Source organism: Globicephala melas, chromosome 1 (assembly GCF_963455315.2).
Source record: "Globicephala melas chromosome 1, mGloMel1.2, whole genome shotgun sequence".
In the NCBI taxonomy this organism is placed as follows: Eukaryota; Metazoa; Chordata; class Mammalia; order Artiodactyla; family Delphinidae; genus Globicephala; species Globicephala melas.
Genome location: NC_083314.1, coordinates 57,764,083 through 57,781,702, shown reverse-complemented (window position 1 = coordinate 57,781,702; position 17,620 = coordinate 57,764,083). Strand labels below are relative to the sequence as shown.

The 17,620-nt window shown below is 37.5% G+C and overlaps 1 protein-coding gene across 14 annotated transcripts in view; it reads left to right on the top strand.

Annotated features, from left to right (window-relative positions):
* The window catches only part of PRRC2C (proline rich coiled-coil 2C), a 98,007-nt gene that overhangs the window by 15,630 nt on the left and 64,757 nt on the right, over positions 1-17,620 (top strand). For 8 of the 14 annotated variants that reach the window (XM_030875483.3, XM_030875489.3, XM_030875492.3 and 5 more), the window contains exons 2-5: positions 11,612-11,777; positions 13,281-13,458; positions 14,842-14,951; positions 16,059-16,184. In XM_030875483.3, coding sequence (XP_030731343.1) covers positions 11,666-11,777; positions 13,281-13,458; positions 14,842-14,951; positions 16,059-16,184 — 526 coding nt within the window. In that variant the 5' untranslated portion in view covers positions 11,612-11,665. Of the gene's footprint in view, positions 1-11,611; positions 11,778-13,280; positions 13,459-14,841; positions 14,952-16,058; positions 16,185-17,620 lie in introns of those variants that run through there. The other 6 variants (XM_030875493.3, XM_030875487.3, XM_030875484.3 and 3 more) reach the window with 4 other exon arrangements.

The following is a 17,620-nucleotide window of genomic DNA, read 5'->3' as shown; positions in this document are numbered from 1 at the left end:
TATATATTTTTTCCAAAAGAGCCAGCTCTTGAATTTATCAGTAGTTATTATTTTTTTTTAATTTGATTTTTCTTTTCTGCTTTTTTTTGGGTAACTTTTAAAACATATTGTTTTGTCTGGTAATGAAAGTCCTTAAGAGCATTCCTTTGAATTATATGATTCTGCGCTTTATGGTTTGATAAGAGGTGTGTTTGTTTTTCACTTTCAGTTGATTTTCTTCTACATTTCTAGTTTTGTCTATTAACTTTGTAGCCACAGGAATATTAAACTACTGTCTTATCAATCCCAGGAACAAAAACAGTTTGTTGATTCCTTGTTTATGATGTTCTGACATTTTTTTTTCTGCTCTGGTATGAGCTGTATTATTACATTGTTCTTCATTACTCCTTCTCAGAGCTACTGATTTCTCCAATTTCATATCTTGCCAGCCTGTTTCCCTCCCTGCCATCCCTGCCCTCTTCCCTTGTACAAATGAAAAACACTACTGTAGGGACTTCCCTGGTGGGGCAGTGGTTAAGAATCCGCCTGCCAATTCAGGGGACATGGGTTCAATCCCTAGTCCAAGAAGATCCCACATGCCGTGGAGCAACTAAGCTTGTGTGCCACAACTGCTGAGCCTGCGCTCTGGAGCCTGCGAGCCACAACTGCTGAGCCTGCGAGCCACAACTGCTGAAGCCCGCACACCTAGAGCCCATGCTCCGCAGCAAGAGAAGCCACCGGAATGAGAAGCTCACGCACTGCAGCAAAGAGTAGCCCCCACTCACCTCAACTAGAGAAAGCCCGCACACAGCAACGAAGACCAAATGCAGCCAAAAAAAAAAAACAAAAGAAAAAAGCCACTATTGTATATCTCCTATATTAATATTCTACTTTACTTCTGACATTTCTGGTCACCACGTGGAGGGCAGGGTTCCCCACACCAAGCAGTTAGATTCTCCAGCCACTGTCTGGGTGTCCTGAAATTTAACTCAATTCTGATCTAACTACCCAGAGATAGCATTATATCCCAGAGATTAATAAGGGCTCAGTCCCACAAGACTGTCCCCTCAAATACTTCAGATGCCAGTTGAAAGTCCAGATTGTTAACGATTGTTAACCATGCTGCTAGCTAACTGGCTGGCTGGCTGTAAATCATGTTTGATTAATTGGCTAGAGCAGTTCACAGAACTCAGGAAAACAATTTACTTGCTAGATTACTGGTTTATTACAAAGATATTAAAGTATGGGAGTGAATGAAAAGATGTACAGGGCAAGGTCCAGAAGAGTCCCAAGCACATGAGTTTTTGTCCCTATGTAGTTTATGGAACTCCATCCTCCAGGAAGTGCTCCCAACCTTAATGGAGGCATGAATAATTAAATCTTTGGCCAATGGTGATTAATTCAACCTCCAGCTCCTCTCCCTACCCTGGAGGAGAGGAGGATGGTGTTGAAAGTGCCAGCCCTCTAATCACTTGGTTGATTCCCCTGGCAACCAGCCCTCACCCCTAGAGGCCTTCCTGGAGTCACTACACTAACTTATCCTCAGGTGTGGTTGTAAGGGGCTTGTTATGAATAACAAAAGATACCTTTATCTCCTATTATTTAGGAAATTCCAAGGGTTTTAGCCCTGTGTCAGGAGTGGGGCTGAAGACCAAGTATAATTTTCTTATAAATCACAATATCATACCTTGCAGTCTACACTCCACTTACAATAAATTTGTGTAAATATCTGTAATAACTTCATTTCTAATCCCTCTTGTTTGCTTGGAATCTAGGGGTCCTTGATCTTTTTAAAAATATTTTTTATTGACATAAAATAAACTGCACATACTTAAAGTATACTGTTTGATGCTTTGCATATACACATCATGAAACTCTTACCACAGTCAAGATAATGAACATATCAAGAAAAATTTCCTTCTGTTCCTCCCAGTTCCTATCCATAGGCAATCACTGATCTGCTTCCTGTACCATAGATACATTTGCATTTTGTAGTGTCGACTGAAAAAAAAGCACAACCTAAAAGTTGAGAATTACGTTTTATTTGGCGGACAAAACTGAAGACTTAAGCCTGGAAGTTAGCCTTTCAGATGGCTCTTAGGGACTAGTCCAGAGAGGTAAGGGAGGAGCCAGGATATATAGAAGTTTTGCAACAAAACCCAGGTAGTTGGAACATCAAAAAAGGTTAAGGTTAATTAAAGAAAACCAGATGTCTCAAGTTAATGAATTTAGCTCTTTTCTATTATGGGAAGATGCAAGGGTCTGGGCTTATTGAAATCATTCCTTTGATATGCACCTTAACTCTCTAGGACCAGTATCCTCCTTTTTCTCCAACCTGGATCCCCTCAGGGTGCACAGTTGGCGGTGGCTGCTGTAGCTACTGGCTTGTTGGCCTGCGGCAACATCCTTTGTTTACTGATATGGGAGGCAACATTTTTCATCCACAGTTGAATTCAGTATATAGTGTATATGTTGGGAGTCTAGCTTCTTTCCTTCACCATAATGACTTTGAGATTTATGCATGTTGTTACATTTATCAGTAGTTCATTCTTTTTTATTACTTGGGTATTCATTCCATTTATGTATATACCACAATATGGTTATCCAGTAACCTGTTCGTGAACAGTTGGGTTGTTTCCAGTGCTTGCCTATTACAAATAAAACTATGAACCAGAGTACAAGTCTGAGTCTTCATATGGACATATATTTTCATTTTCTTGTATAAACATTGGGAATGGAATTGGGATTGTACGGTTTGGGGATTTTTTTCCTTTTAAAGAAGCTGCCAAACTGTTTTCCCAAGTGGTTATACCATTTTACATTCCCACGAGCAGGCTATGAGAGTTCCAGTTCTTCCACATCCTTGTCGACACTTGGTATAATTATTCCGTAGTTTTAGCCAATACGGTAGAAGTATGGAGTTATCTTACTGTGGTCTAAATTTGCATTTCCCAAATACTAATGGTGCTGAAATGCTGAATATCTTTACACGTGTTTATTTGCCACTTGTGTATCTCTGGTGAAGTGTCACATCCTGTGCCCTTTAAAAATAATTGGGTCATGTGTTTTATTATTGAGTTCTGAGAGTTTTGTACATATTCTGGATAAAAGTGTTTCGTCAGATACATGATCTGCAGATGTTTTTTCCCAGACAGTAGATTGTGTTTTCATTGTCAACCGTGAGAACTTTCAAAAGGCAAAAGTCTAGTTTAAAAATTTCATCTTCTGTGGATTGTGAGCCCCGCCCCCACCCCCACCAGCATGCGGCTTGCAGGATCTTAGTTCCCCAGCCAGGGACTGAACCCACGCCTTTGGCAGTGAAAGCTCTGAGTCCTAACCACTGGACTGCCAGGGAATTCCCTATGAATTGTGTTTTTAGTGTACTATCTAAGAAGTCTTTATATTTAACCCAGGGTCACAAAGATTTTCTCCTATGGTTTCTCTAGAAGTTTTTATAGTTTCAGGTTTTACCTTTTGTCTGTGGTCCTTTTTAAAAAATTTGAGATATTTTTAACATATGATGTCATATAAGTTTAAGGTGTATTTTTGTGCATTTATATATTGCAGTGTGATTAATTATGCACGTGATGTGTGGAGGTTAAGCATTAGCTTAAACCTCCACACATCACGTGCATAATTATCATTTAAGATCTTAGCTCGAAAAATCTACAAACAGTAAATGCTGGAGAGGGTGTGGAGAAAAGGGAACCCTCTTGCACTGTTGGGGGCAATGTAAATTGATTCAGCCACTATGGAGAACAGTATGGAGGTTCCTTAAAAAGCTAAAAATAGAACTACCATACGACCCAACAATCCCACTACTGGGCATATACCCTGAGAAAACCATAATTCAAAAAGAGTCGTGTACCACAGTGTTCATTGAAGTTCCGTTTACAATAGCCAGGTCATGGAAGCAACCTAAGTGTCCATCGACAGATGAATGGATAAAGATGTGGCACATATATACAATGGAATATTACTCAGCCACAGAAAGAAACGAAATTGAGTTATTTGTAGTGAGGTGGATGGACCTAGAGACTATCATACAGAGGGAAGTAAGAAAGAGAAAAACAAATACCATATGCTAACATATATATATGGAATCTAAAATAAAAAGGTTCTGAAGAACTTAGAGGTGGAATAGGAATAAAGACGCAGACATAGAGAGTGGACTTGAGGACATCGGAAGGGGGAAGGGTAAGCTGGGACGAAGTGAGAGTGGCATGGACTTATATATACTACCAAATATAAAATAGATGGCTAGTGGGAAGCAGCCACATAGCACAGGGAGATCAGCTCGGAGCTTTGTGACCACCTGGAGGGGTGGGATAGGGAGGGTGGGAGGGAAACACAAGAGGGAGGAGATATGGGGATATATGTATATGTATAGCTGGTTCACTTTGTTATAAAGCAGAAACTAACACACCATTTTAAAGCAGTTATACTCCAATAAAGATGTTTAAAAAAAAAAAAGATCTTAGCGGCTTCGAAATACATATACAATGTTGTTGACCATAATCATAATACTGTACATTAGGTCTCCAGAACTTACCCCATCTTCTAACTGCAAGTTTGTACCCTTTGCTATGGTCCATTTTGCATTGAGTTTTGTATATTTTTGTATTCATTCATTCATTCAGCTAGCTAGCTGCACTGGGTCTTAGTTGCGGCATATGGGATCTTTGTTGTGGCATGTGGGATCTAGTTCCCTGAACAGGGATGGAACCCTGGGCCCCCTGCATTGGGGGCACGGAATCTCATCCACTGGACCACCAGGGAAGTCCCAAGTTTTGTATATCTTTCTATATTCTGTTCTGTTGATCTGTTTTACACTGTTATTACAGTGTCTTCATTGCTGCTTTATAAGTCTTGAAATCAGGTGACATTGGCCCTCCAACATTATTTTTCTTTTTAAAATTCTTTTGCTTATCGTAGAAAAACTCCCTCTGAGGTTTTGTTTGGGATTGCTTTGAATCTGCAGATAAACTTGGCAAGAATTGACATATTATTGGGTCTTTTGACCCACAGATATGGCCTATCTCCATTTATCTAGGTCTTCTTTAGTGTTTTGTAGTTTTCAGTATACAAATATTGCACAATTTTTGTCAGATATATCCCTAAGTATTTCCTAGTTTTAATTGCTGTTATAAGTTGTACTTTAATTTCTGATTGTTCGTTGCTACTATGCACTGATATAATTGATTTTTATATGTTGATCTTGTATACAACCTTGCTTAACTCTCTTCTTAGTTCTAGTAGCTTTTTTTAGACTTAGTCAGATTTTCTACGTATATGATCATGTCAGCAAATAGACAGTTTTATTTCATCCTTCCCCATCTGACTTCCTTCCCCCCCCCCTTGTCTTACTGCACTGGCTTAGAAATTCTAGAACAGTGTTGAACAGAAGTGGTGAGAGTTGATAGCCTTTCTTTGTTCTTTAGAACATGGGTTAAGCATTGTCTTTTACCATTAAGTATGATGTTGCTATAGGTTTTTGTTTTTTATTAGTAGACTATTTTTTTTAAATAGGTTGTAATAGATGCCCTTTATCAGGCTGAGTCTTAATTTCCTGAGAAGATTTTATCAGAAATGGGTGTTGTGTTTTGTGAGATACTTTTTCGGCATATATTGAGATAATTGTGTGTGTGTTTTAGTTTACTATATGGTGAACTGTGGCTTCTCCCGCTGCGGAGCCTGATGCACAGGCTCAGCGGCCATGACTCACGGGCCCAGCCACTCCGCGGCATGTGGGATCTTCCCGGACCGGGGCACGAACCCGTGTCCCCTGCATCGGCAGGCAGACTCTCAACCACTGAGCCACCAGGGAAGCCCCTGTTGGTCATTTCTGAAAGTATTTTTGCTGGATATGGAATTCTAGGTTATCAGTTTTTTCTTTCTAAGTATGTGGCTGCAACATTTTCTCACTTGCATGGTTTCCAACAAGGATTCTGCTCAAATTTTTTTGTTGTTGTTGTTAAACCTCTTAGTTCCTCTTAGTTTAAACCAGGGATTGAACCCGCACCCTTGGCAGTGAAAACGCAGAGTCCTAACCACTGGCCACCAGGGAATTAATTCCCTCTGCTCTAACTCATGTTTGTTTCTCTTATTGCTTTTCAGATTTTCTCTTTATCACTAGTTTTGAACAATTTTATTATGATGTGCTTTGGTATGGTTTAGTTCATATTTCTTATGCTTGGACTTCGTTGAGTCTTTTGCATCTGTATTTATAGTTTTCATCAGATTTTGTAAGATTCTGGCCATTATTTTTTCTTTAACCCACCTCCTTGAGCGACTCCAGTTACACATAGATTAGGCTGTCTAACTCTGTCTCAGGGCTTATCTTTCATGTCTCTGTATTTAATCTTTTTACTTGTTGAACATATAGAATGCAGTTATATAAAATAACTTAACATTTTTGTCCACTAATTCTGATACCTAGGTCAGCTAGATTGGTTTCAGTTGATTGATTCTTCTCTTCAATAAGGTTCATATTTTCCTGCTTCTTTGCCTGCGTAGTTTTTAATTAAATTGTTCAATGTGGATTTTGCCTTCTTGGATGCTGGATATTTTTCCATTTTTTAAAATAAACATTCTTTAGATTTGCTTGGGACTCAGTTACCAGAAACAGTGTGATTTAAAGTCTAGCATGTGAGAATTGGTGCTATTCCCAGTCCTTCCTGAGCAACAGGCACTGTTGCCTCTGATTATTTCAGATGGTTCTTTCCTGGCTTTGGGTGGTTTCCTCACTCACGTACATATTGATACTCTGCTGAATACACAAGGGGGAACAGATCCTCTGCAGATCTGTAGCATTTTCTCTTTGTATACCTCTCTTCTTTCCAGTATTATATCCTAGCTACCTTGGTCATCCTGAATGCCCAGCTTCATTTCTTCAACTTAGGGAGTCTCCCAGCCTCCACTTGGATTCTATTCTGAGTTCCCTTCTCAGTGCCATGACCTGGGAGCTCTCCAGGCAATAAGCTCAGGAAACCATAGGGCTCACTTCATTTTTTTCCTCTCTGTTAGGGATCACATCAATTCAGTATCTTAAGTTCTTGTTTTATTTATATATAAGTAAAATTATACACACCTACCTGCACTGGACAGTATATATAAACACATTACATATGCATGTGTACAAAGTGATTCAGGTTTTTTATATATATATATATATATATATATATATATATATATATAAATTCTTTTTCCTACTCTTTTCCATTATGGTTTATTAGTTCCCTGTGCTATACAGTAGGACCTTGTTGTTTATCTATTTTATATATAGTAGTTTGTATCTGCTCATCCCAAACTCCTAGTCTATCCCTCTCCACCCCTCTTACCCCTTTGGTGAAACCACAAGTTTGTTCTCTATGTTTGAGTCTGTTTCTGTTTTGTAAATAAGTTCATTTGTATCATTTTAGATTCTACATGTAAGTGATATCATATGGTATATGTCTTTCTCTTTCTGATTTCACTTAGTATGATAATCTCCAGGTCCATCCATGTAGCTGCAAATGGCATTATTTCATTCTTTTTTATGACTGAGTAGTATTCCATTGTGATACATACCACATCTTTATCCATTCATCTGTCGATGGACACTTAGGTTGCTTCCATGTCTTGGCTATTGTAAATAGTGCTGCTATGAACATAGGGGTGGGGTGCATGTATCTTTTCATATTAGAGATTTCTCTGCATATAGGCCCAGGGGTGGGATTTCTGAAAGTGCCCACATATAACTGGCAAACCATTAGAGTGCAATTGGCTTTTCTGATTTATCCAGTCTTATTGTTTATGGCTTTAAATTCTTTGTCTTTAGAAATGCATGATCTTTTATAGAAATAGGTACATTGTGATAATTTGTTCTTATCTTTGATTGAATTATCTTTTGAATGCATTTGTACTAGCTTCAATCATGTATTTATGATTTACTTTTGGAGGGGGGTAGTAGGTACTATAAAGTCTTCTTGGGTTTTATACTGGAAAGGCTCATAGGATATGAAAGAATAAATTTATTCTCTATTCTAATGGCCTGAGAAGCTGACTCCCTGGCCATATTTCTTACCTCAGAATATACCCAGTATGTATTTTGTTTATCTGTTTGGTGAAAGAGCATGTACTGAAGGGCATACCATATAGGCAGTAGTTTATTAATAGGGGAAGGAGAAACTTTGTACAGAATTTTGAACCTTAAAAAGAACTACTCAAACTTGAATTTTATTATATATTTACAGGAATTTTCTTTTTTTTTTTTTTTGTATTTGGAAATTCCTTATAATTTAAAGGAAATTTTTTAGTTTATTTAACTCTTAAGTAGGAAAATTAAGGTTCATTTTGTGATTATTTCCAGGCTCTAATGTTTTGTGATGGCTGAGTTGAATTAGATATTCTGTCACCCTACAGTTAAATTGTGTTATGTTAACTTTGTTTTCCTTGTGTAAGCCTATGGACAAGCTGAACTGCCCTATCTTGTTAATTTTGTTTACTTATAAAATTGAACATTTTAATACATTTGCTTAGTGGTATTTCTCTATAGTGAATTGTTTGTTACATATAGCATTAATATTTGGGTTTCTGCAAGTTTTTTTCTTCAATTTGTTGACTTCTTACATAACATTTGCATTTTGTCAAATGTTGAGGTATTTTTCCTGTTGACTCTCAACTTAATATTTTTAACTACAGTTTTCCTCTCGTGATTTGTGAATATTCGGTAGGTTTGCTTCTGAAACGTTTAATGTGAAATACATGCCTGTGTTGTAGGTAAAGTTGAAACTTTATTCAAAACAAAGGAGAAATGTAAACAGGAAGTAGAATTATGTAGGAACACAGAGTTCTGGGCTGGAGATATAAATTTGGCATGATCGGTTGGTAGTTGAAGCCTTAGAATTGGATGAGATTTCCTACAGAGATGAATTTAGAAGGAGAAAGAAGGTGAGGACAGGATGGGTAGCACAGAAGGAAGGATTGGCCTTAGATGGAATGGGAGGAAAGATACACTTCCTTTATTGCAGTGGTTCTGAAGACTGCTTACATATTAGAATTGACTGAGGAGCATTTTCAAAATAAGGATTGATGATGAGATCCCACCTCACATGCCTAGAAACTTTTTTTTTTAATAAATTTATTTATTTTTGGCTGCATTGGGTCTTCCTTGCTGCACGCAGGCTTTCTCTAGTTGCAGTAAGCAGGGGCTACTCTTCGATGTGGTGCGTGGGCTTCTCATTGCAGTGGCTTCTCTTTGTTGCAGAGTATGGGCTCTAGGTGCACAGACTTCAGTAGTTGTGGCATGCAGGCTCAGTAGTTGTGGCTCACAGGCTCTAGAGCGCAGGTTCAGTAGTTGTGGCGCACGGGCCTAGTTGCTCCATGGCATGTGGGATCTTCCCAGACCAGGGCTTGAACCTGTGTCGCCTGCATTGGCAGGCAGATCCTTAACCACTGTGCCACCAGGGAAGTCGCAAACTGGTATGTTTTAAATCCCCAGGTGATTTTAATGTGTGGCAAGAGTTAAGGACCGACCACTGCTTAGCATATATCTGTTTGTAGTAAGTCAGTGAGTCTTGAACTTTTGTGTTTTTCAGAATCACTGGGAGGGCTTTCTAAGGCACAGTGGTTGGCCCCATCCTCAGTTTGATTCAGTAGGTATGGGTTGGAGCCTGAGAATTTGCATTTCTAACAAGTTTCTAGATGATGCTGAGAACCACTGTAACAGTAGGTGAAGGAAAGGAAACCCTTAGGAAAGATGGATGTAGATGCTGGTGGGCTTGTAGGTTTGCCCCTAGGAAGTTTAAGGAGTTTCTTTCTTAACGTTGCGTTGTTTATGATGTAGGCACGTTAGGGTCTCCACTAAGAGTGCTGCATGAGTAGTTGTAGTGTTAAGAGGGGTTTGAGGATTCTTAGGTGTTAAAATTGCCATCAAATGAGGGTGAAAGAACAAGTTGACTTTTTATTATATGTCAGTTAATTTTTTTTCACCTTGAAGAAAGATCTCCTTGAATCTTAGTTCTGTCGTCTGATGAATATGCACTGTCCTCTTTTGTCACTGGAGCTGAATATTCTTCCTGTATATCTTTGTCCATGTTATTGGTGAAAATATGTCAACAGGATAGATTCTCGGAGTATATAGATAGCTCTCTTCACACCGTCATCGTTAGCACCCTTGGGATAAAATTAATTATATACATTCTGCCACATATGATTGTAAGCCATCTTATATTCACTAATGTAGTTCTTTTGGTTTCAGATGAGTCGTTTTCACAATTTATTTCAAGGAAAGATGGTCTATCGTAAATGTATACTTGGAGAAGCTAAGTGATTACAGTTACATGGGGAGGAGGCAGCATGGTGTAAATGGACTGACCCAGAAGCCTTGATTTCAAATCCAATCTTGTTTACCTATGAACATCAGTTTCCTTATCTGTAAAATCAGAATACTAACTGTATCATAAAGTTACTAGACTGAAATGAGATAACAGATGTGAAAATTATTGATAAATTTTATGGAACGCCATAAATATTGTGGCAGGTGATATGAATATAAAATCACGTCTCTGCAGATGATGCTTATTCTGCAATTGACAAATGTAAAACCAGTACATAAAATGATTTTTATGATGGTAGGGTCTACACAGGCATTCCTTGACTTTGAATGCTTTTTGCATTATATACTACTCTGTGTTATCTTTAGCTCCCATGCTTTTAGCTGTTGATGGTTTATTGGTAGAATTCACCGCTTCCTGTCCTATGTCCACCCTGAAAACAAAATAAACAAAACAAACAGAAAAAATCCAACTCCTAAGGTTGATAATGTACACCTCACTAAATTGAAGGGAAATAGTATGAGAGCTAATTTGTGTCTTTTGCCCTGTTTATTAATAAACTAGTTTTTAATTGGGTACATGAGTTCCAAAGATGAACATTCTCTTTGTATATGAATGTTCATTAAAATACTATGTACTTCTAATAACTTCTTATATATACAGAGATTTGTTTTGACAAGTGTACACCATTTCTTGAACACTTACTCCATAGCCATGAAATAGAATATTGTTTTTATGTACTTTGGGTTTATAAAGAAGTATCTACCCTTTGCAGAACATCGAGAAAATAGAATGTTCTTTCTATTCTAAACTGTTAAACTAATAGATCTTTGTTAGACACATACTGCCTGAAAACACAGGCATGCAGTTTATAGGGAAATGATGTTATCCTTCTGTCATGTTTGGATTCCATATGTGTAAGCTGATCATGCCAGTCATCTCAACCCTATTAAGTTGAATGATATTTGTTTATTAAATAGAAAGACATTATCCATAGATTCACTGTATTTGAACTGTTCATCTCAGTATGGATTGAAACCCTTATTCTCTATAGTGTAGTTAAATGGTTACAAATCATAAACAATATACTCACCAAGCACATGGAAGTTTATTTTGATTAATTTTGTCACATTTTGGTTGTTGGAATTTTACAGGCTCTTGAAATTATTGTTGATGTGAGTTATTGAAGATTGACTTAATTTCTCATGTTTTTATTTTTCAGAATTTCTGTGAACATTTGAATTTACTAACAGCATTTAGTAAACTAATTCTAAAGTTTTCCTCCTTGTTTTTTCTTTCTTATGTGCATCTTAAAGACTGGTTTTAAGGGGTGTGGCAGGACGTTCTGGACTCGATGAGTTTCCACTGAAATGTCGGAGAAGTCAGGCCAGAACACAAAAGCAAAGGATGGGAAAAAGTATGCGACACTCAGTTTATTTAATACTTACAAGGGTAAATCATTAGAAACTCAGAAAACCACAGGTGAGTAAAATCAAGTGGCATTTATATTTTTTATAGTTTTCATGGTTTTGTTTTATTACTGTAAATGACACACTAGGGCTATTACTATTAGGATCTAGGTCAAACATATGTTAATGCAGCCCTGTTTACATTGGGCTTTTTATATACGTACACATCTTTGAAGGGATATGAATTTTTTTAGGCTGAAAATTTATAAATGTTATAAAATATGGGTTTTTTTCCTGTTTGTTGTCATCAGAAAATAAATAAAACTATGTGGTTCCAAAAGGGAGACTTGGTCAATGAAATTAATAGGCATAAATATTAGTGGATTTATTCTACCACTTCTAGTTATGGACTAGAGAGTCCTGTGGTTCTTAGTTTTGTTTTGTTTTTTAATACCTTGAACCTAGTGTTTACAGTGAAGAGTGAAAACTGGACCATGTACACATGATAGCTATATGGTGCATTAACAGTGTTCATTATGTACATAAAGGTAGCATATTTCTTCTTTTCTAAACTTTATTCAAGTATAGTTGATTTACAGTAGTGTTAATTTCTGCTGTACAGAAAAGTGATTCAGTTATACATATACATACAATCTTTTCATATTATTTTCCATTATGGTTTATCACAGGATATTGAATACAGTAGCTCCTTGTTGTTTATCCATTCTGTATTTAATAGTTTGCATCTGCTAACCCCAAACTCCCAGTTCACCCCCCCACTCCCCTCCCCCTTGGCAACCATGAGTCTGTCCTCTATGTCTGTGAGTCTGTTTCATATCATGTTTATTCTTTAACGTACGAAGTTTCGAGTTTAAAATCGATTCCCTGGAAAAATTAAAAAACAGCATTGTCAGTGTTTTCTTTTTCATAGTTTATAGAGTTGGTTCAGTTGTTAGAATTTTCTTTTTTTAATGTATGTTCTATTTTATTTATTTTCTGTATACTCTATTTTATTTATTTATTTATTTTTGGCTGCCTTGGGTCTTTGTTGCTGTGCGCAGGCTTTCTCTAGTTGTGGCGAGCGGGGGCTACTCTTCATTGTGGTTCCCAGGCTTCTCATTGCGGTGACTTCTCTTGTTGCAGAGCATGGGCTCTAGGTGCACGGGCTTCAGTAGTTGTGGTGCGTGGGCTCAGTAGTTGTAGCTCATGGGCTTAGTTGCTCTGCGGCATGTGGGATCTTCCTGGACCAGGGCTTGAACCCGTGTCCCGTGCATCGGCAGGTGGATTCTTAACCACTGCGCCACCAGGGAAGCCCAGAAGCGTGGAGTCTTAACCACCGGACTGCCAGGGAAGTCCCAGTTGTTAGAATTTTTAAAGCATCTGCTGCTCAGTGGCTTGATAGTTAATTTTAGTATAATTTCTACATTGGGTTATGTTGCAGGTGTGTGGCTTAGTTTTAATTTTTTCATTTTAAAATAGAAAATAATAATTCAAGATCCCGTTAATTCCTATTGTCTTTTTATTTTGTTTTAAGAATAAAATAGTTACTAAGAAAGTTGATGTTACTGATCTTTAGTTGCAGCTCGACATGGATTGCAGAGTCTTGGAAAAGTTGGTATTTCACGGCGTATGCCTCCACCTGCTAACCTCCCAAGTCTCAAAGCGGAAAACAAAGGCAATGATCCTAATGTGAACATCGTACCTAAAGATGGCACAGGATGGGCATCAAAACAAGAGCAACACGAAGAAGAAAAGTGAGTCAAAGTCTGTTAAAGAATGAAATCATTCCCCTTTCTTTGTGGGAACTTATGTTTGAGTTCGTTACGTGCTAGGTGTTGTGCTATGCCCTTTTTTATATAGTCAACTTTTGTGTTTTATATAGTCAACTTTTGTGTAATTTTTCCTATGCGTGGGTTTAGTGGCAGTATTTTTATGTGTCAGGGTAGAACAGTTGACAGAATTGCTAATCACAGTTTTCCTTGTATCATACACTGTCGGGCTCCCTCCTATCCCATCCTCACCAAATCAGGCATTCTCTTTCTAAAATGATTTAAGAGTTGATTCTGTTAACTACTTTTCATGAAGCTAAGAGTTTCTGTCTGCCTGATTCATTGAAACTATACCTGATGCACATCATAGGTGCTCAAGTAATATTATTTGAATGAATAAAGAATTCACAAGAAAGCTGGCGTGGAATTAGTAATATCCCGCTTAATCATCATTCATTCAATAAATATTTAGCATTCTGTGTCATGGATTATTCAGGGCTCTTGGTTTATTAAATGACCAATCTAAGTAGTGGTAGTTTTTAAAAATAACACAAGAACATTAATACTTAATGCTTTTTGCCTATATCTGTTACTAAATTTCTATATTCTGGTTTGGGGAGCTTTATATAATAAATACAACTGCTTGGGTGAAGCTTACTAAAGACTTATTGTTCTCTACTTCTTAGTTGTTACAGAATTATTTTATAGTAGCAAGTCAGTTTTAGATCTAAGTATACCAGAAATATATTGCATTTCTTAAGCCTGTTAACTGCTTTTTCATTTTTAAGCCTTAACTCATTACAAGAATTGAATAAAACTGTAGACCCCTTTAAAACACCTTTTACTCATGGGGATGCATCAGGCAGGTTGCTGTTACCTCTTTTGATTAACAGTAATATGTACAGTCGTGAAACTGTGGACTGCCAAATGGAGAGCTTGCTTAGCCTTAGCCCCTGGTTAATCCCACCAATCCAGACTGTATGTATGACTATAATGTTATTCCTAATTATAAATGTTCACTTCTTCAAAACAAAGTTTTGGTAGCTATGTTCAATAATGAGTGCTTCTTTTTTATCTTTCTTTCTCTTCTTTCCTTCCTTCCTTCTTCCCCTCCTCCCCTCCTCCCTCCCTCCCTTCCTCCCCTTTTCTTTCCAAAGTTAAAAACAAAGCTGTCATCTCCTTGGGTTATTCATGGGTAGAAATGAAAGGAGACAAAATTTAAAGGAATGTTGCAGAGGGAAAACATGGTGGCGTGCATCTGAGTAAATATGTAGCCAAAATAATTTGTATACAAATTTAGTTTAAATGCAATATTTATTTTATTTAAACATATAATATCTGAAATAATGGAGTCATATTTTTTTTAAGAGCACCAGAAGTTCCACCAGCACAACCAAAACCTGGGGTTGCAGCTCCCCCAGAAGTAGCACCTGCTCCCAAATCATGGGCCAGTAACAAGCAAGGTGGGCAAGGAGATGGTAAGTGGACATTAGCTGGGGAAACTGGTTAGGCTTGATAGTTACTGAACAGCCATGCAGGAGATAAGGGGCGAATTATGGTGTTTTGGCAGGGGTAGAGAACACTGTCAAAAGGTATTATCAGGCCCTGAAAAAAAGGGTCTTGTAAAAATTCTCTTGGGCTACTTAAGTTTCAGTGTTAAGAGCCATGTATGAGCCAATAATAGAGATTAAAGAAGGAGCCTTTAAGGTACCTTGTGCCCCACATTACTCTGTCTTTACCCTACATGACCAGAAAAAATCTTGTGCCTTCAGCTCTGAGACATAAAAGTACCCAGACGTTATGTTGATTGCTAGAAACCATTTTATTTTCCATCTGTGCCCCTAAACCTCTTCTGTTTCAAATATGCTGTTCACGATTTCCGTGGTAGAGAAGACCTAGAGAGTAGCCATAAAGCACAGTAGCTGTAATACTTCCCTCCCTACTAGAAATGATTGGAATCCCCAACAAAACTTAATTTTCCCACTTGCAAAACATATCTATAAAACATTGTATGGAAAAACCCATCTGGGCCCTCAAGCTAATAAAATCAGCTCTTTTAAATATATGGAAGTATAAAAATAAATAGGCGGGCAGGTAGGTAGATAGGTGAATGAGTGAATAGTGAGGTGCAATCAGTATCTCTGCAATAAATTAAAATGAAGCATTTTAGTCTCACCATGATACTTGTAGTGTTGATTCATAAATTCTATTTTAGCAGTATTATTTGAACTGATTCTTAGAGTTATTTATTAGTAAAGGAATTTTACTTATGTTGAAAATGAAAGGAGTCATAATAAAAGAGAAACAGAAGTGAAATTCTCCTTACTTTCCTCATTATCTTTAATGAGTCCACTGGAACAATGTCTGGCAGATTCCTTTCTTAGATTTTTATTTCCTCATGGCTGTTCATTAACTTTCCAAGGGATTCTAATTCTAGATAAATTTAAAAGTTTTATGGATACAAACAGTCATCATTGAAATGTGGAATAAATTATCAAAAAAAGACAGAGCTCTATCCTGGGAGGGTTTTTGAATTATCTTCAGTATAAAAGTTACATGTAAGGTTTTTTTAAAAATATCCATAGGAATCCAGGTGAATAGTCATTTTCAGCAAGAATTTCCCAGCCTGCAGGCAGCTGGGGATCAAGAAAAAAAAGAAAAAGAATCAGTTGATGACAGCTATGGACCTGGACCCAGTTTACGCCCACCAAGTAAGAATACTTTCTATTTAATAAAAATACAGAATGAGATTATATTTGTGTTTTATCTTGTGATATAACCTCCTGTCTGCTATTGTTGTATGTATGATGACTCACCTAGTTTGAAAAGGCAGATAGTAACTGTAGTTGCTTGCCACTCAAGTATGGTTTTTACATGAACAGCATCAGTTTAACTTGAGAACTTGTTGGAAGTATATGTCTTGGGCCTCACACCCAACCTACTAAATCAAAAGTCAGCATTTTAACAAGATGCCTAGGTGACTTGGTTGCACATCAATATTTGGTCATTTTTACAATAGTAAAATTTTTTAGCACACCTCCCCAATATGCAAATATTTGTTTATAATTTATATCCATTCGTTTGCTTTCTGTTAATATTCTGAAATCAAACCGAGGAACCAGTCAATTTGGATAGTAAGAGATACTCGTATTATGTACATTATAAAGCAGAAACTAAAAATAGAAATATAAAATCTTTGAGAGATTTTAAAACATCTTATTAATTATATTGGATTCATAGTGTTGTCACCAAATATCTCAAAGAACCCTGTACCATGTACAGGGAAGTTCCTATTTACAGTAATGATTACAAATTCATGTTTTTGATAACCTAATACATTTTCTATCTCTTTGGCTCATTTCTTGCCAGGTCTGGGTAAATCACCTTTTTTAATTTTTATTTTTAATTACTGTAATGTGGTTGATGAGTTTGTATTAGGAATAGATGTGTCAGCTCCACTGTTCTCTTGTTTAGTTTCTTTTCACCAGTTACCTGTTGCTGTGTAACAAATTTGGCAGCTTAAAAAGACAAACTGAACTGGGCTTACCATTTCACACAGTATCTGAGGGTCAGGAATCTGGGAGCCACTTAGCTGGGGGTTCTAGCTCAGGTTTTGTTGGTTCTCTGTCAGCAGAATTGCAGTGAAACTGTCATCCGATGCTGACTTGACTAGGGCTGCTGTTTTAAGCTCTCTCATGGTGGCTCATTTGTATGTGGGCGGCTCACAACGGATTTCCTCAGAAAAAATAAGGAGGGACAGACAGACATCTCTCACCCGAGATGGAACCCCTAGGCTTTCATAGCCTGTTCTCAGAGAAGACAGCCAACACTCCTGCCTTATTCTACAGGTTACACAGACCAATCCTGGTACACTGCTGAGAGGGGACTACACAGGGTGTGAGTAGCAGGAGGTAGAGACCATTCGAACCAAACAAGGTTTCCTTGTAAAACCATTTATCTCTTTTATTTGGTTAAGTGTAGTTGAATCAGGTAATGCAGTCACTAAATCTGCTCACTTGGGCACATGTAACTAGCAATAGTAGACTGAAAACGAATGAGAGCATGCATCACTGTCAATCCTTCTGGGTTGTGGAACTCCCTCTGCCCTTCTTCAGGACACCTCAGGTATAACAGTGATTTTAATCTC